The sequence below is a fragment of the Oryzias latipes genome, chromosome 16 (assembly GCF_002234675.1).
Source record: "Oryzias latipes chromosome 16, ASM223467v1".
Taxonomy (NCBI): domain Eukaryota; kingdom Metazoa; phylum Chordata; class Actinopteri; order Beloniformes; family Adrianichthyidae; genus Oryzias; species Oryzias latipes.
This window is the reverse complement of record NC_019874.2, coordinates 6,129,353-6,152,252: the sequence shown is the minus strand read 5'-3', so window position 1 is coordinate 6,152,252 and position 22,900 is coordinate 6,129,353. Positions and strand designations below refer to the sequence as shown.

The following is a 22,900-nucleotide window of genomic DNA, read 5'->3' as shown; positions in this document are numbered from 1 at the left end:
TACACGCCTATTACCTTTACAGATCTGAGAAGGAGCAACACTTGCTTATAAAAGAACACAGCTGGATCAGAGCAACAAACAGTGTTTGTGTCAGTTTTTTGGTATGCAGAATGTTGTTCTGTAACTACCAACACTCAGCATGGGAGGTGGTGGTGTCATTAATGCAGCTTAGAGGTCCTGCTGAGAAACAATTATAAAAAACAATACCAAAATACCATCATGCTGGATTTGAGCAAAAGCCCTAGAACACGTCTGGATAGCTGCAGCTTGGAGGCGGAGGCAGTTGTCTCCCTGACTCATAGTTGGTGGTTTGATTCCTCCACCATCCCCAGTTAAATGTCAAAGTCTCCGTGAGCAAGACACCCAACCATTAGTTGCCTCTTTCTGGTTGGGCATAGCAGCACACACTTCTGCATCTGTGCGTGAATGTGAGAATGTTTGAGTGTGAGAACAGGTTGATGAGAAGTCTTGTGCAAGAGCTTTTAGGAGCAATGGGTAGAAAATCATATTAGAGTGAGCCATTTATATCCAGATGAATGGGCTTGCTTGCTTACATCTAACTGCCAAAGCACACATCTCCACACACGGCTCAGATTTTAGTGAAGTGATCTTATTCAATTTGACCCAGCCTTTCCATATAGTACAACCTAACTATGAACTGAATGTGTTTGTGTCAAAACAGATACTCATATTTAGTGTGTGGTGAAAGATCTGGTGGTGTTCTCAGCTTGTCATGGAGTCTGCTCCTAACATCACATTGACAGAGCAGCTCAGGGCACCTGTGGCTTTTCTGCTTCATACAATCCAAGATTTTTTCACTTTTGCAAAATAGGCTTCTGCATTTAATTTAGGGCACTGTGTACATTGTACCACTAAATGTCTTTTAGGGTTCCATTATGAGTAAAGTGTGTGTCCGTTGGTCCACAGACAATAACGTGTTAATGTGTTTATGGTTTAAACGAGAAGAGCTTCTCAACCTTGGTCTAGAAAATCTACCATGCTTCCTGTTTGCAGCTTTCTCTGCTGGATCAGGTGATCCCATGTTTTGATCAGATCAAAAACACTTCAAACCAACTTAGAGGGGAATTTTCTAATCACCTACTGTCGCTCTGCAGGAACTATGTCCTAGAAACAACACAAGTTGTCTGATTTTGGCTAAAAGAAATGGTATTTATACTGTAAATTGATCAAAAGATGATCCGGGTGGGACTTTCAATAGATAATTTAGAGAATCCCGTCTTACTACAAATGCTTGAAATAAAGAAGTAAGAAAACAGAGCTAGAAAGTGGACTTTTCAGAGACTGTCCTTTTTAAAGAAAAAGCTCCCCTGATATAGTAAATGTGTTACCTGCTGAGAACGCCACGTTTGATGTGTGTGGGCATTTTCCATTCCATCATTTGCTGCCGTGTCAAAACACTGATGACCTAACAGACACTGTGGAATTGCACACACATGTTACTGTCTCCACAGGCTGTGCTCGTTTTCATTTGAAAAGAAAAGAAAAAAGAAAAAAACTCTGATCCACCACAGCATTACTGAAAGAAAGCATTGTCAGGAAGCAACGTGACTTTAAAGATCAGAATGCCCATAAAAAATTGCACAAAAGAGATGAGAAGCTTCAATGCTCATTTTGTAAATTGGCTTTTTAAAATGTGTGTGCACATTTTAACGTGTTTACCTTTTGTCTGTGGACTGATGTGTTTTGATATTTAAGGCAAAGGGCAGCCATCTTTGGCCTATTTAAGTGTGTCTCTCAAACAGGTAGTGGTGAAAACTTGTCACTATTAGCTTATGAAATCTGTTTTCATCTGTAGATCATCAGTTAGTGATTCAGTTTGGCCTGTAGTGCATCCTGCACTGCACAACCAAGCCTGTTTTTCATACAGCACACCGGCAAACATGAAGTCTAGAACTTCTATCTCATGAGAACATTTTTTAATGTGAGCAGTCAGCTTTGCACCTAATTTGGGCTTTGGCTGTCTCTTTCTCACCGTACGCCTCAACATGCTTTCCCTAAACAAACCAAGCAGATTTTGGCTAGTTTTAAAGCACCTTCTACATACTGGTGCATGTTCCTTGCGGAGCCATATTCTGTCAGTAAACTCTGGACTTTGGTGTGGTCACCGTGTTAGACACTGTCTGTATTGGCTTGCTTATCTGAGGCAGTGGAGGGCTGATTGTTTAGGATAGGCAGTGGGAGAAGGCGAAGCAGGCCAGGCCAGCCGCACTCCTAAGGCCACTGTTGGATCAATAAACGCAGCGATCAAAGTTGCAATTAACCCACCGCACTAACACAAACAGCCGGGCCAGCAGAAACAAACAAAGCCTTCATGTCACCTAAAGCGTTTATTTTTGCAGATTTCCACCTCGGCCAGAGAGACCTCCAGAGCTTGTCAGCTTCTGTAAGCAGTGTTAGAGGAGAGGAATGCGGGGCCAAAGAGATGGCGGCTTGCCTGGCCGTGCTGCAGTGCCAGGCCGCTGGCTTGTTGCTTGTGGTGGCATGTGGGAGAGACTGATCCTATCTGCTGTCAGGATGCATCAAGCCTATATGTTTTGCACATTGACATCAGGTTGGAAATCTGTTCCCGGAGCTTGTAGCATGAACTTGGCATGTATATGTGTTCACATCAAAACACATCTGCATGGTGTCATCTTCAGGTACACACATTAATCATGTTCATTTACACGGAGACACAGTTTACACTACTACCCCCTATTGCAAAAGCGTATTTGGACAGAGCAGAAAATGCAGGAAAACTTGGAAAAAAGGGGAGCAGAAGGTCAAACAGTGGGTGGGTTTAGTGGGGGTTATCCTTTGTGGACCTTCTGTTCATCCAATCGGCCACTTAGGAAACATGGTGTCCTGTCTGGTGCATGCACAGGAAGATTACATTTGGAGAGGTATCACATTTTTAAAACAAAGGGATGTGTTTTCCGTTTGCTGCTGATCCCTCCGCTGAGGCTTTTATGCTCCAGAGTTGCAAATGTTTTCACTGGAGATGCTGGGAGGGTGTTTCTAATTTCCTATCCTCTATCTCTGGCTGATTTCCTGTGTGTCATGACTTGGTTATTGTGTGTCGAGAAAATGAGAGAAAAATGTCCCAGCGCATGCTGTGTGTGGTTAGTGTGCACAACCTAGAGTGTGTTTCACAAGTTGTGGGGTCTCTCTACAGAGGGCTGATCCTGACCCGCAGAGTTCAGCTCCACTAAGGTCTGTGCAAAATTGGGACATCCATGTTTCTCTTTCCTGCGGAGATATGAAAACAATAAGCCTCACAGCGGATACGTCCACAGCTCCGCAGGCCAAGTGTCACACATGTTCTGCACCGCCTGGGTCAACTTAAGTGACAACGACAGTAATGCATTTTCAGCTGTCAGTACCCAGATCAAGACATATGTGCCGCTGTAAATACATTTCAATAAAAGTGCCTATTCTGTATTCACCAAACAGCATGAAAGAGTCAAAGGACATGCTGGGAAAATGGTGTTCATTCATGGGGAGGCTTTATGTGTGTCTGTCAGTCAGGAAGGACAAGAAAAATAGAACTTAAAGCATTTTAAAAGTTAATTTAAAGAATATTCTAAAGTCTCTCTCCAATCATCTTTTGATCTGTTTTCAGTGGTCTTTTAATCTGATTTGGCTGTTTTTAGCCAAAATAAAAAAACATGTCCATTTCTAGGACATAGTTTCTGCAGAGGGGCAGGAGTTCATCAGAAATTCGCCTTTGAGTTGTGGGTGGAACAGTTGGCATAGTAAAAGCCTGCTCCATTTCCTATTATCCATCTCCAGCTAGCCTACAGCCCCTCCAAACATCAATTAGCGGTGGAACAAAAATAGCGAGCATTTTCTCTGCAAGTGGATGCATCAGAATGCACTGGAGCAGGGAGCATGTGGCCCGCTGACTGTAGTTTGTACCAAATACCAGCTTTTTCGAATGGCTTTTTTTGCCTGCTTCTGTTCCAAAACGATTTTTTTACTTGACCTCAATAGAAAAAATGCTACAAGAACATGTAAATAAAAACACGGACGGGTTTAAAGTATTATTTTAAACTTGTTTTACTCTTTTTTTCTTCTTTTTCTTAAAAAGGTTTGTGTTCCGTCCACATTCCTTGATCCAGATGATCCTAGAGGTTTTTTCCCCCCTAGAAATTCAATACTTTTGTTCATTTTCATGCATTTTAAGGAATCCCTCAGTGTCTAAAAATAAGGACAGTGTCATCCTCACACCTTCCCCTCCATGGTTTCTCTTCTAAAGCATCAGTATGCATGCTGATATGCAACACCAGAGCACCAACCTACACTTGATGAGCGACAGTCAGATTTGGAGTTTGTCCCTGTTCCTTCTGAAAAATACTTTCATGGTACTGTCGTGTAAAGCTTCACATTTCCGTGCTGCGGATATTTACCATCAGTGCACTGTTCCAACAGTTTCATTTCAGAAGCAAACTGCTATCTTAAAGAGAAGAGAAGAAAGCAGCTGCAGCCGACAGCCAGGTGTCAGATTTTTAGGTTGAGCGCCGGGCCAAGAAAGTTTCCTTTTTATTTGCTTGTTTTCTGCAAACTACTTTTTCATTTTGAATCCTAATGGACTCTTTCCCCCCCCAAAAGAAATGAGTAAAGATGGAGAAATGTGATCTGTGATTTTTGTGTGTATGTGTTCATTTTTGCACTAACTTAAAGTGAACGTGTGAGCAAAAATGATGTATGTGTGTGTATAACTCTGCAAATGAGTATGTATGTCATTTGAGCATGTTTTCACTGTTAAACTCCAGCACGTGCAGCTTCATGAGGAATTGATTGACTTCAGCCTTTTTTTTTTTAAACAAGGATTTCCTGGTTAAAATTAAAAACGGTTTCTGCCTTTTTTGAATTATATTAATAAAATGTGCTGAAAATGATACACTATGCCTTTGAAAAGCCAGAAGCACACAGTTACATTGTCTACCAGTGTTTTTACTAAATGAATCTGTCATTAGTGGTGGTCGGAAACTGAGGTGCGCGTTCCATACTGCTGACAACTGACTGCATTTGTTTTCTTTAAAGATTTTGTTTCACTTTGACAGGACATGATGTCATTGGAAAAAGTATTGAACAATTATCTTTCCCTAGCTTCTCTTTTCCCCGCTGAGCTTTGCACTATTTGAACGCACCTGCCGCTTTGGACTTCTGGCCAGCAACCTAAACCTGTTCCTTCCTCTTAACCATCATGACCCAACATGTTTTATCCCTTTTCTGATCAAAACAAACCCAGACGGCTGTCGACGCTGAAATCACCTGGTTTTCATGTGTTTGTTGTGTGTGATTCTTTTCCAAGGCTGTCTGTCATTTTTGCTGCAGTTTTTATTCCACATTACCCTGAATACAGCTAAACTTCTGCAACAGAAATTCCGTTCTAAAATTAAATCGTTGGCATTCAGATATTTTTTTATGCCCAGTGCTGTTTTTTTTTCTCATTTCACATCAGAATTTTTCCTTTTCGCTGCATTTGGAAAGGACGTCTTTCTACGGGTCTACACTGTCACAAAGTACATTTCCACGACTCCTGTTATGGCTAAAAATAGTTCTGTTTGCTCAGCTTTGTACATTTCTTGTGAATACAGTAATGTAGTTTGTGTTTATATTGTGACTCCAGGGAAGCAAATCAACCATACAAGTCCCTGACGTGAACATTTTAGCACAGAAGGGGGAAAATAGTCCCAAAATGATTGTTTCATGCTGCTTGTTTGTTGTTAAACCGGAAAAAAAAAAAAACTTTTACAGCATTGGAATAAAAGCGACTTTAATAGTAAAATGTGTTTCTAACTTTTGATCTTTGTTTTTACTTTAAGACTTTTATTTTCTACCTACTGTTTTCCTGCTCCAATTCTTTCTTTTCTGCTGACACTGAGCTGAGGTCATGATCTTCACATCCACTGTTCAACTCTAACAATGAGCAGAGCAAAAGGTCAGAGGTCAGCAGGCTGGAGTGAGAAAGGATCAGGGAAGACGTGTCTTTGAGAAAGAAAAGCTCTCATTCCATTTGGCAGTTTTGTCTCTCTCTGTGCTTTGCAGGTATAACTTTTTGTCCCACTCCAGTCATCTTTTAAACTATTGTAAAAGTCTTCCATGAAGCCTGAGATCAAATGTGTGAAGTCTAAAGTTAATGAAGGGAAATATGTGGACAAACATCCTGTCCTTCAAAAATAAAGTGCTCTTGATAACAACACACTGTGTGCAGGTGCTACGCAAGTGTCTGTAGGAAGCCCATAGGATGAACACAAAAACTACACTCCGATTGTCTATTTCCTCATTTCAAACAGCCAGGCTGCACGCAAGGAGCATCGTATCACTTGAACACCACTGAAAGACTGCTTGCACGGTGCAGAGGGTTTGGGGGTTGCATGTTTTATAAGTGTTTGCTACAACCTGGTGAGCCTGCAGCATGCCCCTTTTCTCTCTGCAGGCTCACCAGGTTGTCTATGACCTGCGTGCCCCGTGCAGATCTACCCATTTCTTGCCCATGACTAAGGTGTCAGAGAATGAAGATGTGTTGTTGTGAACGCCATGTGGTGTCAGCCATCTCTGTGCTTTGTTTCCCCCACTGCTCACATTACTTTTCTGTTTTGTACTAGCAGAACCACCAGATTTTGAGTTGATGTTTTGGAGACCAGGTCTGACTATCTTTAAAACTCTTCTATATTATTTAGTCAAGGCCAACCCATTTTCTCCTAAAATCCGGGGTGGTGGGTTTCCCTGACTGTAGAAATGTGTATTCTCCTGAACCATTAAAAATGTCAGACAGCAAAGTGACATTTAGAGAGTTGTGCAGCTTTTACATCAGTACTATGTCATGAGCGTTTTGTAGTTGTCATGCTATATTGATTCAACCGTCTTTGTTCTCCAAATTTGTTTTGGATAAAGCTTAGGCGAAAATTTCTTTGCCTCCAGGAGTAGTATAGATTACAGCAGGGGTCGGGAACCTTTTTGGCCAAGAGAGCCATAAACGCCACATATTTTGAAATGTAATTTCGAAAGAGCCATACAATAATGTGGTGTCCTTTTCCCACACTGAGACTTAACCTCTTTTAAGGTTCTTTATTCTGGTTAATGCTGGCTGTAACAAATGCCGTAAATTAATTCAGCAACTCCTGGATCTCTCCCGCTGAGACGAGAGCGCTTCTCCCAATTTTATATTCCCCTGCTCCCGCTCCAGCCCTCCCATTTCCCTTATTCGGCCCATAGCTGAACCCCATTGGTCCAAACTACCTAACAACAGGCTGAGCGACAGAACTGGGGGCCAATCAGATCACTGCATGATGCGTTCATTGAACTCCAGAATTTATAACACGGCCCAACAGCCACCCAGTTAAACTCAGTCCGCGACAATATGTTTAAAACTAAATATACAAGTGAATGTGTGCATTTGATGTAATTTCAACACTTCTAAAGTACAATAAGTCTGTGGATTCTTTTTAATAATATCGTTATGCTGTTGCTAATAAATGATGAGTATTTCTCGTGGTAGTTTTGCTGATGGTCTAGTCTGGTTGATACGTGGTGAGTTTCTGCTTCATGCAGGCGTTGAGACTTTAAACGTGATCTTAGGTCTGAATGTTCTTTAGATGTGAGACAGACTGCTCACATGCAGACCTGGAGCCAAACACACACTCACACGCTGCAGTGAGTGACGGGCAGCGGGTTTTACGTTTTTACAATCCCTGCGCGATTCACCTGCTGCTGGACCCCTCACCCCCACCCTCTGGTTTCTTCCTCACACATCCCGTCCCCGCAACTGCGCGCTCTTTCTCAGAGACGGGAGCGCGCAGTTTTAGGCACGGCAATTCACAGGTTTCCGGGTGGTACAAACTCTGTGAAATAATAGATAATAGTAAAGTGATAATGCTGGCGCAGATCCTTCTCTCCAAGCACCGCTACTACTGCGCGCCTCTGGCATCGCATCGTGCCCGAGAAGGACTGGTCTGATGAATAAAAAAAAATTGAAGATTTGTCTGCGAGCCACATTTGACCATCAAAAGAGCCATATATGGCTCGCGAGCCATAGGTTCCCGACCCCTGGATTACAGTAAGCAGTTTGTACTTAGACTTTTTGGCTCCCATCACTTGAGTACAATTTAATTCTGACTCTGGCACGATATTTTTCTGTCAGTGCCATTATTCGTCCATTTGGAGTAGGTTTTTTCCTTTCTATATCAATGTCATCGGACTGACCCGTCAGATATTCATCAACAAATTTAGTATTCAGTTTCCACTTGCTCAAAACTTCCTTTCTGCTGCTTTTCTCAAGTCCTCTTTGCAATTTGTTGGACTCGTTTTCACCAAAAATGGACCAAAAGAGCCTTAGGTTAGTTCAAAACTCTGAAATCCCTGTTGCTGTTGTGTGGAAACCTTATTCATTTGTGGTGGTAGAGCAGGACGTCCCATGATTGAAGGTTGGCGGTTCAATCCCCACTCCCCCCCAGCCACGTGTCGTTGTGTCCTTGGGCAAGACACTTCACCCTCCCTGCCTCCAGTGTGGCTCCACTGGTGTATGAATGTGCATGAATGTCCCGGTGATGGTCAGAGGGGCCATAGGCGCAAACTGGCAGCCACGCCTCTGTCAGACTGCCCCAGGGCAGATGAGGCTACATCAGTAGTTACCATCACCAAGTATGAATGATGGACACATTGTAAGAACTTTGAGCATCTGAAAAAGCGCAGATAAATCCAATCCATAATTGTTATAATTTCTTGATGTAACCAGTGTGTCTCTCTTTTACTTTTACTCTAAAGAGGCTGCAGCCATCAACAGTTTTCATGGTGTTACAGCTCGTAAAGCAGTAAATACCTAACTATTGAAAAAAACAGAAGAAAAAGGGGTTGAACAGAGTACCAGGCTGTCAGCAGAGGAAACAGAAATTTGTTGAGAGTAAATATCTCTTGCTGAAAGGAAGTCCTCGCTGTGTGCCAAATCCATTTATTAAACTCATGCATTTCTGCCATAATAAGCCGTAGCGTTCCTATCAGTTGCTAAAAAATAACCCTTTTCACGAAAATCATACCTTCAACTCCAACACAAAAATGAAGTATCTGAGGAAATAGTAATGTATGTGTGTCTTCTGAAATAAAGATTATTTTGCATTTGTAAATTATCTGCAGGAACTCCATTTAGCCTCAATTTATTTTACTAGTTAATTTTCTCACTTGATCATGCATTGTGTAAACGTTTACTTCCCAAAATGTGATAAATGGTGACAGATGTAGTCAACCATCATACTCAATATATTAGCTGAATATTTGGGAAGCACTGTTAGCTCATTTACTCTGTGTTTGTATCAGAGCTGAACCACAAATGATCTATTTAAATCATCAAGGACTTGGGTATAATATTACATCTTATTTGTTACACTTATATTTTGTGTCTAAATATTTGACGTTTACATGGTCTGTACTATTTGTCTGAACTACTTCGTTTGTGCATTAATTCACTCTGAAATTGTCAGTCATGAGTGCATCTCTGCATTTTGCAGTAGTTTGAAATAATAATAAAAATAATAATACCTTTTAATTTCAAAAAGGGCCTTCCTTCCAAGACACTCAAGGACATTTTGCATATAAAACAGTAAAGACAGCAGCTAATTAAAGACAAAGTAGGTAATGTTCATTTTAAACAAAAAAGATCTGAGTTTGACTGAGTTTAATGACTTTACTGTAATTAGGAAACTTAAATAACTGTTTTGAAAAAATGGTTATTTTTCTTTCTTCAAATAGTTGTTGTGACAATCTAAGGAGTTCTCTGTTTAATTAAAGAGTTTTTCATTTGGTTTGTTGTATATCACTACTGAACCGCTCACGTGTTTTTATGCTTACACCTATTATTTATTGTTATCAAAAATAATAGCAGGTAAAACTCTCTCCCAAACCACCTGTACGTGAAAGCTGATTCGCTGTGGCGACCCCTGAAGAGATATACTGAAAGGTGAACAAACATTGGAAGAATAAGATGATCTACAGCTTTGTGGAGCTGAACAAAAAGTCCAGCACAAGCTTTTTACTCTCATGCAGTGGCCTCTCTGTGAATACTAGAGGCTCAGGTTCTTCATTTCTGCCTCAACCAAGTAGCATCTGAGAAAGTCCTCCTTTTTCTACACATCTCTCCTCCTTCTCTCTTGTGGGGGACAACAGAGAATGAGGGAGACTGGCAGAAGGAGATCCTGCCAGTCTCCTCCTTAACACGCTCTCTCCAAAGCTAGACAACCCATGGGCCATATCATTGTCATCATAGCGTTTCTCCAGCAGTAGGTGGTATTCTTAAAGTATTTTTAGTTGTTCTTTTAGCAAACATATTTAGCTGCACCTACTGCCACCTACTGTCACCTACTGTCCCCTACTGTCCCCTACTGTCCCCTACTGTCCCCTACTGTCCCTTACTGCCACCTACTGCCACCTACTGCCTCCTACTGTCACCTACTGCCACTTACTGTACTGTCACCTACTGCCACTTAGTGTCACCTACTGCCACTTACTGTACTGTCACCTACTGCCACTTACTGTACTGTCACCTACTGCCACTTACTGTACTGTCACCTACTGCCACTTACTGTAATGTCACCTACTGCCACTTACTGTAATGTCACCTACTGCCACTTACTGTACTGTCACTTACTGCCACTTACTGTCCTGTCACCTACTGCCACTTACTGTCACCTACTGCCACTTACTGTCACCTACTGCCACTTACTGTCACCTACTGCCACTTACTGTACTGTCACCTACTGCCACTTACTGTCCTGTCACCTACTGCCACTTACTGTCACCTACTGCCACTTACTGTACTGTCACCTACTGCCACTTACTGTACTGTCACCTACTGCCACTTACTGTACTGTCACCTACTGCCACTTACTGTACTGTCACCTACTGCCACTTACTGTACTGTCACCTACTGCCACTTACTGTACTGTCACCTACTGCCACTTACTGTACTGTCACCTACTGCCACCTACTGTCTCTACGAGACATTTTTTTATCTGAGCCTTTTTTTTTAAATCTGTCAGTCTGCTCTATGGCAGCTGTGGCTACAACTTTGAATTTTTCAAAAATCATTTATTTAATTGTATGTTTCTCAATTAATGAAGGTTCTCTTATTAAAGATATTATTTTATAAAAGATGTTGAACCTATTTTTTACCTTTTGATGTGTCCAGTTGGGAGTTTATAGCATTAACATTTAAAGTAATGTATAGCAGAGTTTAGCTTCCTAGGCTTTTCTACGGCCTCTCATTCCTTTTTTATGGTGTTGCTAAATGCCCAGAAGCAGTGAACTGAACTTTTAGCTAAGACTATCACTCTCACCCCCTCCCCCCTTTTTAGTTGGAGCTGAAGTCGTGCTGTGTGTTCCTGCCCAACGACAGCCTCCCGTCTCCCAGCACCATCATCTGTGGAGACATACCCGGAACTGTGCGGAGTTGGTATCACAACCAGGCCTTCATGCCAGCCACTCTGGTCATTTGTCTGCCCCAGATCAACGTCCTGAGTGCAGGACACAAATACGTAGAACCTCTGCAGGAACTTCCTTTTGTTGTCTCAAAGCCAATCTTGGAAGAAGGTGAGTTTATGTCCTAGCAGCATTTAGACATCTAGATTTAAAAGTTTTAAAACTTTTTCACTCGAATTCAAAACAGTTACATATTCCTGGATAAGCTCATGGCTCTCTTTATTACCAGGGAAGACTGACCCTCTATAATTTCTATTTAACTTAATTCAATTCAGTTTGTTTAAAGAAAAATGAAATCATGTGATTGTTATAATCATTGCAAACGCTCCAAATCCTGATCAAATTTAGCTATGCTATTAGCGTTCTGTGTGAGTGACTAACAGATAATATTGAAGATTTTTGGGTGTAATTCCATACTGAGCATGCAAAGAGCGACAGTGGGGAGGAAAGCTTTCTCTATATGAAAGGAAAGGAGGAGACCTCCAGCAGAACCGGTCTCAGTAAGGGGGACCATCTGTCCTGGTCTGTTAGGGTCTAAGAAGACAGGAAAGAGACAAACACCGAAATACTGGAACATCTGAGCTAACAGGAGGGGTAATTAATGAACTGCCAAAGACAACCCCCAGCAGCCAAAGCCTACAGCTGCACCACTCAAAACACGACTTAAGGTCAAAAAGCAGAGAATGAAACAGGGAGGAGCCATAGTAGTCATAATACAGATGTAAGGAGAGGATCAGACTGGAACTGTCCCCGCTGAATGAAGCTGTCGCTGTTATAGTCTTTTCACATGTCATAAATACATTTTCAAGGATATAAACTTTGACACAACAGTTATGTGGTTAAACATTGTTTTTTTTTCTCTTATTGGCTACTTAAATCACGCCAGTGCCAGAGGACACCGTCCTCAAAGTACAGCTCTGGGTAGATGTGGTTTCACTGGTGGCGTCATGGCCTGCCTTGCAGAGGTGTGCTATGACACCAGATCACAAAAGCATTTAACCCCCTGTGGCGCTGTTTGCACGGCACAGACAGAGGAAAAAGTGGTTATATTTTCAGTTTATGTTTAAACTCTTGGATTTTGTAGCTTTATCTTTTAAATAAAAAAACATCTTTCTTTAATCTAATAAATAAACCGTTGAAAAATCTGTTCAGCACCGATCTGATTATAACATAACTTTTGAGAGTTTTATGACAGATGGAGTTTTCTTAGAGAAATGTCTCTCTAGTCTGTTTTTGAAGACTTTAACACTTAATCCATAAATTTACTTACATCTGATGGGCTAAAATCCCAAAAAAACGTAGAGCAACGTACACTACAAACTTCATAGTTAGAAATAATCCAAATTGAGTTGTTTTTAACTCAGGAAAATATTGTATAAAGAAATTAAAGGAAAATAAAAGCATAAATTGGGTAGAAATTAAACCAATATAACCAAACAATTGGCAATGGTCCAGAAAGAAGCCCAAAAACATAAGAGCTTGAAATCTAGTAATAATGAAAGTTTTTTTTAATTTGTTTTCAGATTGTGTTTGTTCCCCAGGCTAAAAATGACTGACAGAAAACACAATGTAATTGGTTAGTGGATAATTTATTCAGAATATGCTCTGAAACATTTCGAATCATTTTTGGAACAGTAATGTTTTTGTTTCCTCACTGGAATTCTTCACTTGTAGATGTTTGTGTTGACTCTTGTCTTCACAGACCCAGAGGGCCCGGTCCACCTTTCTGTGTTTCTCTGAAACTCTGCCGGGTTTTGTCTCATTTCTTTCTTTGAACATAACTGTTGTTTTGTGTTTACCAGGAGATGCCTTTCCCTGGACTATAAGCCTGAGTCAGTTCAGCATTTATACTCTGCTGGGTCAGCAGCAGAGCCTCAGTCTGCTGGAGCCTATGGGATGTACGTCCACCCTGGCCGTCACATCCAAAGTGCAGAGCAGCTCAGAAGGAAGACCGTCCTTTGTAGTCTGTCTTCATGTCGATCTACAGCCCGTCCACGTCAAATGTTCCAACCCTCAGGTAAGCCACAAGAGCCTGAAATGTTCATTGTCTGAGTAACTTGAATTACATGTGTACTTATCTAAATGATCTATTTGTAAACTTAGTTGCAGTACGCTCCCAGAAAACCTGGCAGAAGCTCACAGGCGCAGCATTCTGCTACAATTTAGACTGACCGCAGTAAATGAACTTTCTCATCTTCTTACTTCATGTGATTTTCATCCAAATGGAACTTATAAACATGCAAATGTGCCCTGTTTGTTTTGGTCAAACGGTTTGAGGTTTAGGTGAGGGGGATTGGGGATTGCAGAACCCATTATCATTGTTTTACCATGTTTTAGTGAAAGCATAATGATAACAGACAGGATGGAAATGCTGCCTGATTGTTTCTCTGCTTGTTTCTTGGGTCTTATTTCACAGCACTTTAACAGCACCATAAGCATATTCTTTTGTCAATTGAATTAGCTGTCCTGAGTGACGTTTCTGTGTAAACACTTCTTTTGGGTGACCTGCAGACTCGCTGCACAGCAACAACAAAGGAGTTTCCTTGAGTGTGTCAAACGCAATAAAGCAACATCACACCAATCTTAAAACATTCTCTTGTTTAAAGTTCATAAATAAAAACAAAACTTTTGGCTTCATTAATTCCCCTTCCCTCTCTATACAGCATTTTTGTAACATTAAATCAGATTTTCCACTACTTGTTATGAAATACTTCATCCTACAAAGTTTTTCCTTTTCGGGTGAAGCGGTCAAACCCTGCGATAAACAGTGTCTCACACTTTTAAATGTTATTGAGTCGACTCTAAAGGTACGGTGACCGACGGGGCTCACACTACATACAAAAGAAACAACGCAACGGCAAAAATACAACGACATAACCGCAGCAACAGCATAAACCGCAGCACAAATGCGGTGGAAATGAGGACTTTTTTTAACTACCGGCAGAAAAAAATAATTCAGTTTCAAACTATTCAGTAAGACAGAGTTTTAGGGCCACCAAAAAAAAGTACAATTACGAGTTATCAAACAGTAAATTTAAGAGGAAAAAAACACATAATTTTACGAGATTAAAGTGGAAGTGAGCATACAGAGCAGCAAGTGAACGCCGCGCAGCAGAGCAGACCCACTAAAAATAGTCTAGCACCTATTAAACCTGACAGGGCACACCTGTGAAGTGAAAAACATTTCAGGTGACTACCTCTTAAAGCTCATCAAGAGAATGCCAAGAGTGTGCAAAGCAGTAATCAAAGCAAAAGGTGGCTACTTTGAAGAACCAACAATATGACATATTTTCAGTTGTTTCACACTTTTCTGTTATGTATATAATTCCACATGTGATAATTCATAGTTTTGATGCCTAAAAATAAAGAAAACTCTTTGAATAAGAAGGTGTGTCCAGACTTTTGGTCTGTACTGTATGAGCTGGGATCAGTCAGCTGACTGACAGCTGCTGCATTGTGATGATGATTCTGCTTCTTTCTCTTCTGGTTCCTTCCCATAAGATGCTACAGAGGTGGAAATTATTGTTTAAAAAGCCTGAATTGATGTTAATATCATGCAGTTTGAATGGTTTTTGACTAAACTGACAGTGCTGTTCAGGCCCAATCGTGATTCGCACTGCATGACAGAGAGTAATGCTCCACAGAGACAGAGGTAGATAGGAAAATCTTGTAATAACTTTATTATATGGTAAAAACTGTTTGCTTTCAATGAACAAATGCAAATATGCAGTAATGTTTCTGACATGTTTCTTCAGCGACAGCCTTTGATCAGTTTCCACTTTATGCTTCTGCATTCACTCCAGCTACAAATAATAACTGAGCACAAATATCTCTTCCAGTACCCATCTTTATGCTTTTGAAATCTGCTGGAAGAGCTGTCTCAGTCGACAGGTTGCAAGACAGGATGAACAAAATGTTTGGGAGGGAATTAATAATACAGACCCCATCATAAAACTAGGAATAACCCCAAATTCAGAAATTGAGGTCATAAAACACCTCAATCATTCTTATACCGTCTCATTCTTACTATACACAGCCTTTTTCCACTGCTCAGTATTCTTCAGGCTCTTATTCTACACATGCTCCTGAGACCGGTAGGCCTCGTTTTGCTTGATTTGAGTTCCAGGCCCAAAAAAATCCCTGAGCAGTGAACATGGCGTTGTTCTTCCCCTGCCAGCAGAGCAATTTGGTTAGGAATGGCAGACAGCTGTTGGCCCAAACCCTGAACAGCGGATGGATCGACATTAGCAGCTCTTCCTGGACATGTTTGAAATGGCCCAGCTGTAATATATTTTTGCTGCTTTTGATTTGATTTATACTTTTTTGTGAAAGGCCTCCGTGTAATGTATGCACTCACGGTAGTGCACGTGAGCAGGAAGTACAGAAAAATGAACAATCTGTTTTTAGCAGAAATCTACGGTAGTTTAAGTTTAGACTCATACTTGATGCACCGAAAGGTTTGAGGGATCAAAGGTGTTTTGGGGGCCTGGAAGGGCAGCAGGACACCAAAGCAAGACATTCATCTCTGTGTGGCAGTAGTGTGTTGCTTTTCCTCTTTTTCTCTTTTCTTTGTTCTAGTCCTAAAACCCCACTGTGAATGCAAAAATGAACAGAGACCACCACATCACATTCCCATGAGGCTCACTCATCTTTTCCACTCACATTCGGCCCTTTTGTTGTTTAAAACAGACTTTTCCTGTCATGGCTTTTCTTCTTCTGAGTTTAGTGATTATGTATCAATCGTTTATAAAGTGGAGAGCATGTGTTAGTCATGTTGACCCTTCTCAGGTTATCATGCATCTGGGAGAACATGAGCCCGGCTCTGAAATGGTTTTCTTGGAGGGTTAGAGAAATGAGAATTCATGAAAGTCCATCTCTAGCTAATATATTCCTTTAGTATTTCTTTTCCCCTCAGCTGTAACTATGTTTAGTGTCACATAACTGCAGAGCTAAATCATAGCAGGAGTGCAGCAGTCAGGGACGTTTTGAAAGATTTCAGGGACGGAGCCTAGACCGGTGCTCTACAGGACCCCCAGACCCCCTAATTTGGCTGAATCCAGATTTAGCATGGAATGACATCTTCACTGGGGTTTTTGCTTTGTTATATTAAATTTAGTTTGTAACAAAAGAGTCATAATGTTTATTCCAAAACAAGATCCAGTCAGTGCTGTCAGTTTACCGTTTCTCCCTCCTCTGTACTCACCTCTTTCAGGTTCAGCTTTTGTACGAGCTGCTACTCAGCTGGAGCTCCACATGGGCACGACTGCAGAGACTCGTCAGCTTACGGCAGACCCCCAGCGTCCCAGAGCCCCCAGCTGGGGCTGCTCCGTCCTCCCCAGTGCGCAGCAGTACGGGCACTGCCTTGCCTGACACGAGTACCTGCAGCCCCTCTGCAGACTTTGGTTCCCCCACTGAGGTTTGTCTGCCTTTCATAGCGTTTCATTCCTAAAGTAGTATTTTTTTTGGGGGGGAAATCATGGTCAAAAGTGGTGATTCTGTTGAATGAAAGGAAGTAGTTAATGAAATAACTAGCAACTAACAAAAACAATAATAAATACAAATTTTCCTGAAGATCCACTCATGAAAGTCAGGCGATGCTTTTAAAATTTTGTGCGGTGAAATTATTTTAAATTCAAATGGAAATTAAAGACACCTGGACATATTTGATGGTTCACTTTGAAAAAGAATTTTCATGACTTGACCCCAAGTGAAAAATCAATGGCAACTTGACTCGGAAACACCAGGTCTGCAGCCATCAGAGTCAGAGAATAATTAAAGCCGGTGCATAAGGAATCACCTTCTGCATTTTTTTAGCCCAACTTTGCATCTTTTTTTAATTCACCACATTGTGTTCAGTGTCCTGATTAGCAGTTGATCTTGTCAATAAATATCATCCGTGCATTGTCTCCTGTGCACACAGGTGCTGCACATTCTGCAGATCTTTGTTTTCATTCCATTTTGTTGGACGTATTGGACTTAAAGAGCTAGTGTAATTTTTTAAGCCGTATTTTCTGCAGAGCAGCAGGAGTTCATTAGAAATACGTCTTTGGGTTGTGGGCGGGACTGTGGGAGGTTAGCTTTTAGCATCTCAAAACCTCAGGCTAACATTAGTGTTGCAAAAAAACGGCGAACAATATCAGAGCCATCTAGCTGCAGAGTTCTGAGCCAGATGGCAGCTTAATAGATCTCTTTGTCTGCAAGTGGATGCTTCAGAACTAGCGGAGAAGAGATACTTTGTCCCTCCCAGGGCAGTTGCTGCATCACAAACCCGAGCTTTTTTTAAACCAGATGCTTTTGTCTGCTCCTGATCCATCACAATATGCATAAAGAAATACCGTATTTTCCGGACTATAAGTCGCTGCGGAGTATAAGTCGCACCAGCCCAAAAATGAATTATAAAGTAGAAAAAAACACAGATAAGTCGCACTGAACTATAAGTCGCATTTTGACGGGAAATTTATTTGACAAAATCTGAGACCAAGATATAATAACTTGCACAAACTCATATGACACAATCATTGCAGACTGTTTATCTCATAATTTCACAGTAATTCTTTCTCAGATTTATTTATTCCTTTCATGAAGCATCATTGGCCAACTAATACTCTGTTTTCATCCTGTATTTGTAGCAACAGTTGTCATTTTTATTGCATATCTGAATCTATGAAATCATTGGAAAATATAATATTATGTTTTTAGCCTTCAAGATCTTACTGTGAAAAAAAGGTTTGCTGATTCTCTGAGTCACTTAACATACCTCATACATCATATTGACCCAGGAACATCATCTCTGTTCCTCACAAATGAACATAACAGGAGGGTTAACAATGTATTTATTTCGATTTATTTCTAATATAAGTCGCTGCAGAGTATAAGTCGCACCCCTTGCCAAACTATGAAAAAAAGAGCGACTTATAGTCCGGAAAATACGGGTACCCAGAAACGCAGTTTTATTCTTAAATTATTTTGTATTTGTCCTCCATCATGAGGAAAAATGCTTCAGCGCTGTTGAAAATCTTGTTAGATTGTGAAAGTTTGCTCAGAAAAAAATGTTTTTGGCCACCATGTCAGCATTATGCTTGAATCACGTCATCGTTTTAAAGCATGTCACAAAAAATCAGCTTTCAGTTCGCTGGTATGAGTATATGTGTTTTCTTACGTCATTAGACCCCAGAAGTGCCGGTCCTTGAGCGTGGTCACGGAAGGCCTACAGTGTAGTGGAGTCTGTAACTAGGGCGCTGTGGCCCCTGACAGCCCACTTGTCACTGTTTACACAAGTACAAACACTGGTAGAAGTGTTTAGTCCTCTGGGAGGCCGGCTGATTGAGCAAGACTGTAGGAGCTGTTTTGATAAGTCTCAGCAGTAGTGGCAGTCTCTCCCCAACTACCTCACAGCCCCACATTTTTTCTCTGCAACCACATCCCAGCGCCTCTTCCTCCAACACTGCATGGTGCAAGTGGGGAGTTGTTGACCTTGACTGGGGAGGTCATCAGATGCTGGAAGACTTGGGGGCTGGGCCACCCGTTGTCAGGGCTGAGGCCACTGATCGGCCTTTCCAACTGCAGAGGAGCAACTGGTAGTTCGGTGCTGCTGTTAGTCGAATCAGTTTCTATGTGCGCACATATGAAAGGCCAAGTCACTGCAACATCAGCTGCGTTTCCATTGACTATGAAATTGGCCAAATTGGATTTCCGATAATATATTTGCCTAATGGAGACACGACAAGTTTGAAAAAACTTGCATTTATGGAAAAAAGGTTTTTCCCCTTGGAGCAGGTGGTTTTTGTGGCTTAACGAAATTAATACATTTAGCAAAAAATGTAAAGGAAGCACTTACTCAAATTTATTAAATGAGATAGATAGCAATGGCAACACGCTTCTTGGTAGGAACTGACTGTACAGCTGGCGCTACCAGAGGCTCCACAGCATCTCACAGCTCATCAAAAGTTGAGCGTGTCTTGTGGATTTGTTTTGTCATGGCCTGAAGAAGACGCTGACGTCTCCTTTGATAGATGATGATGAGCGCTAGTGCCGTGGCAGATATCTGAATGTATCTGCTGTCAATCAAAGGATTTTTCACATCCGTCACCATGTTTTTGAATGAATTATCACGTGAGTTGGTTTGTGTTTATCCGCATAATTATGATTTAACAGAAGCAGTGTAATTGCAAAATTCTGTTCTTTTAAACATTTCTTGAATTTTGTTAACATTTTTTGTTGGAAATGCAGCTATTGTTTTGTCCTTTAATACACCATTACATAAATGAATACCCAGCGTGTGGGCCCTTACCTGATAATCACATTTAAAAGGAAGCCTTTTGATTCTCATCAAGTTAACCATGTCTGCTGCACCCAAAATCCCTTTTCTGATCACTGAGATGCTTTTGTCACTTTTTCAGGATATCTTCTAGCTAATCTAGAGTCCTGCTTCAGCCAGCTGCAGCTGATCCGCTCAGAAATGGGCTATTTGGAGCTGGCACCATCTTACAGCTGCGGCCTCTTGGAGCTGGGAGCTGCTCTCAGTGCTTGTCATACCAAGCCCAAGTTTTTTTTGTTTTTGTCAACTGAAGTTTTTAAAATTTGAAGTTTAGTCATTTAATTGCTCTAACATATTTTTTTGTACATCCTCTTTCTTTTGCTGCGGAACCCCATCCACTGCATGCAGGGTTCTTCATAGCCAGAAGCCAGCCTCCAAGCTTTGCTTAGCTAAAGACCTGGTTCTGAGTCAAGCTCGGTTCTGAATAATCACCAGAGCCAGTTGTGTCACAAAGGCAGATGAGGAAGCAACAGTGGTCCTCAAGAGTGTATTCCACCTGTCCCTGCCAGCTTGCTCCTGATTTACTGAACACACCTGTATTAGGTATTCAGCAGCAAGCAGTCCAGACAGGGTGGTGGCTCTTGAGGACCCAAGCAGGCCCCAGGGTGGGCAATGTCCGTCCCTTAGTTGGTCAAAGTTGTAAATAGAGTAGACCTGTTTTGACAGACACATCTCAGCATTATATAGACATTTGGGGCTGAGTCTTTTGGACCTTTTTGTTTAGTGAACATCAGTGTGTTCTAATTACAGGCAATTCACACTCCCTGGTAAAATTAGTGCTGCAGAAGATGGCCCCCACTGTTGGGGGCATTTGATCCCAATGCAAACAGAGCAGGAGATAGGTCCGCAAAAGCACCAGTAGGTCAGACTTGTTTTGGTAAGCTAGACTTTGCCAGGGTTGCTCTTTGTCATCATTTTTGTTTAGAACTTTCACAGACAGAATTCGGTAATAAATCTCAGTTATTTAAAATATAAGCTCTTCTGTGGCTCATGGGAAACCCAAATTCCAGCTGCACTTCCTGTTTGGGTCACAGAATGGGTCATATATACAAAATCCAAGGAGAGAAGATCACTCTTAATTGAGCTTTGGGCTTCTAAAATATACAATATTATACAGTAATAATATGCTATTGTAATTTACATTTAAAAAAAGAGGGAGTGTGAGTGTGGTCAAATCAAACTGGATCACAACAAAAACTAAAGAATTATGGGAAAAACAGAAAAGCAGAAGAACACAAATGACAAACAAGTTATACTAAAGAATCCAAATTTTATATGTGTATGTGTAAAATGGATACATATATAGATATAGATATATATCATATGTATCGTGGGTAACTAATTTGTGGAATTACTTCAAAATGAAGTCTTATGAGGTCTTTATTTTATCTGTCTTATTATTTCTAAGCCTTCTTTTGATTCTTTACAGTTTGTACTATTTGCAGTTCTGCCCCTAAATTCAATGTTTATTGTCTTGCTTTCTACTCCTCTTTAAAGAAAGCTTTCTCCTCCATCTTTCTTTGACACCTCCCAACGTTCTGTTGTCTTCCAATGTTTGAGTCTATCTGATGAGCAAAGACAAACTCTGCTGAGAAAATAAACCCAGATCCTCGGCCCGTTTATAGCACAGAGGCCCGGGGTTTAAACTGTATACTTTACAGCTTGGCTTGTGAAGGTGTGGGAAAATGGCTCCCTCTTTGAATGTATGTAGTTGTTTGGGGCCCCAGTCTGGTTGTTTATGAATGCCGCAGATTCTACCTTGAATTTTTCTGCGGATGTATGCTTCTTTTAGGATGCTGTCAATTTCATATCTAGACAATAACTTTTTCCAAAGTACAATCGCAGACTAGCTACGATTTTGCACTGCTGATAGAACAGTATACTTAGTGAACTTTAAACCTATTTAAACAACTTTGGTCTCAACTAATCAAATCCACTTTCACTGGTTGTCTAGTCTTATTTCATACTTTCACAATTGTGCGTAATTTTTGTGAGATTCATGCACAAATTTGTGGCTTTCCACTGCCTTTCCACGTATGTCTAACGGTCTTTTTCACGCATGTACCTCCGATGTAGAACCTTTATATCACGTATACGGAGCACTTATTGAGTTGAAATTACATAATTGCAAACAAATAACTAATGAATTACATGTAAACAGTACAGTAATCATGCATGGTTCATGCACGATTCACATATTCTGTGGCTTTTATGTTGATTTAAGTGTCCTTTGCGTGGTTTATTCGTCCTTCCTGCGTGGTTTTATCGTGGTTCATTCTTGATACAGCTGTGAAAATTTTACATAATGACCACAACTTTTCTCCCTTTTTCCCCATATATATTTACATAAGGCCAATTTTCATCTGTGCAATATTTGCAGAGTCTATGTAGCGGCCTTACAGTATGTTTGACCCGAACATGTTGATCACATTTTTAGAACTGCCCTATTTTATCTAAGTAATGTTGTCCAAAATCCTAAATGGTGCTCAGAGTTACGTAGAGAAAGAATTTTAAAACCTTTATTTTTCCCAAGACTTGCAAGAAAAAAAAGGTTAATTCAAAGTTATTTTAGTTCTGTAAAGGACGGTTCTGAGACATCACATTCCTCACCCTTTATTGTGCCTTTTATGGGATTTCAGTTGAAAACAATGTTTTATATCTTTTGTTTATAAAGATCTGAGTGATGGAGTTCCATTATATCTTACAATTAAGATATTTCTTTACAGCTGTGTGTTTTTCCTTTGGTGACACTTTTGCTCAGATTACTGCACTTATCAGGCCCCCTTTGTTGGGCAAATAAAGTTGATCTGGGTGACTTCAATTAGTTAGGTTGCATAGCATTTCTGCTCTCTGTACTCTTTTCATTATTTACCTCATGTATGCATAGCGTTGTTGCAGTTTCTCTGCTTCTTGTTGCAGATGTTTCAGTGTCTCTTTTCACATTTCCTGCCGCCTCCTGCTAAGCCTGTGCTTGATAAGTCTGGTTTTGTTAGAGGATCCCTTCTGTTAAAGGGGGCTTTGGATGGATGCCAGAAAAAGTGCAAAATGTTGGTTAAAATAAAAAATGAAATAGCCTTAATTACCTTATAATGGGAAAATGCAATACAC

The 22,900-nt window shown here is 40.8% G+C and overlaps 1 protein-coding gene across 3 annotated transcripts in view; it reads left to right on the top strand.

Annotated features, from left to right (window-relative positions):
- vps13b (vacuolar protein sorting 13 homolog B) overlaps window positions 1–22,900 on the top strand; it is a 318,686-nt gene that overhangs the window by 150,000 nt on the left and 145,786 nt on the right. For all 3 annotated transcript variants that reach the window (XR_002874967.1, XM_023964361.1, XM_023964362.1), the window contains exons 23-25: window positions 11,352–11,586; window positions 13,278–13,492; window positions 16,688–16,891. Coding sequence is in view for 2 of the 3 variants with exons in the window: in XM_023964361.1 (XP_023820129.1) it covers window positions 11,352–11,586; window positions 13,278–13,492; window positions 16,688–16,891 (654 nt within the window). In the remaining variant the exon portion in view is untranslated. The remainder of the gene's footprint in view (window positions 1–11,351; window positions 11,587–13,277; window positions 13,493–16,687; window positions 16,892–22,900) is intronic.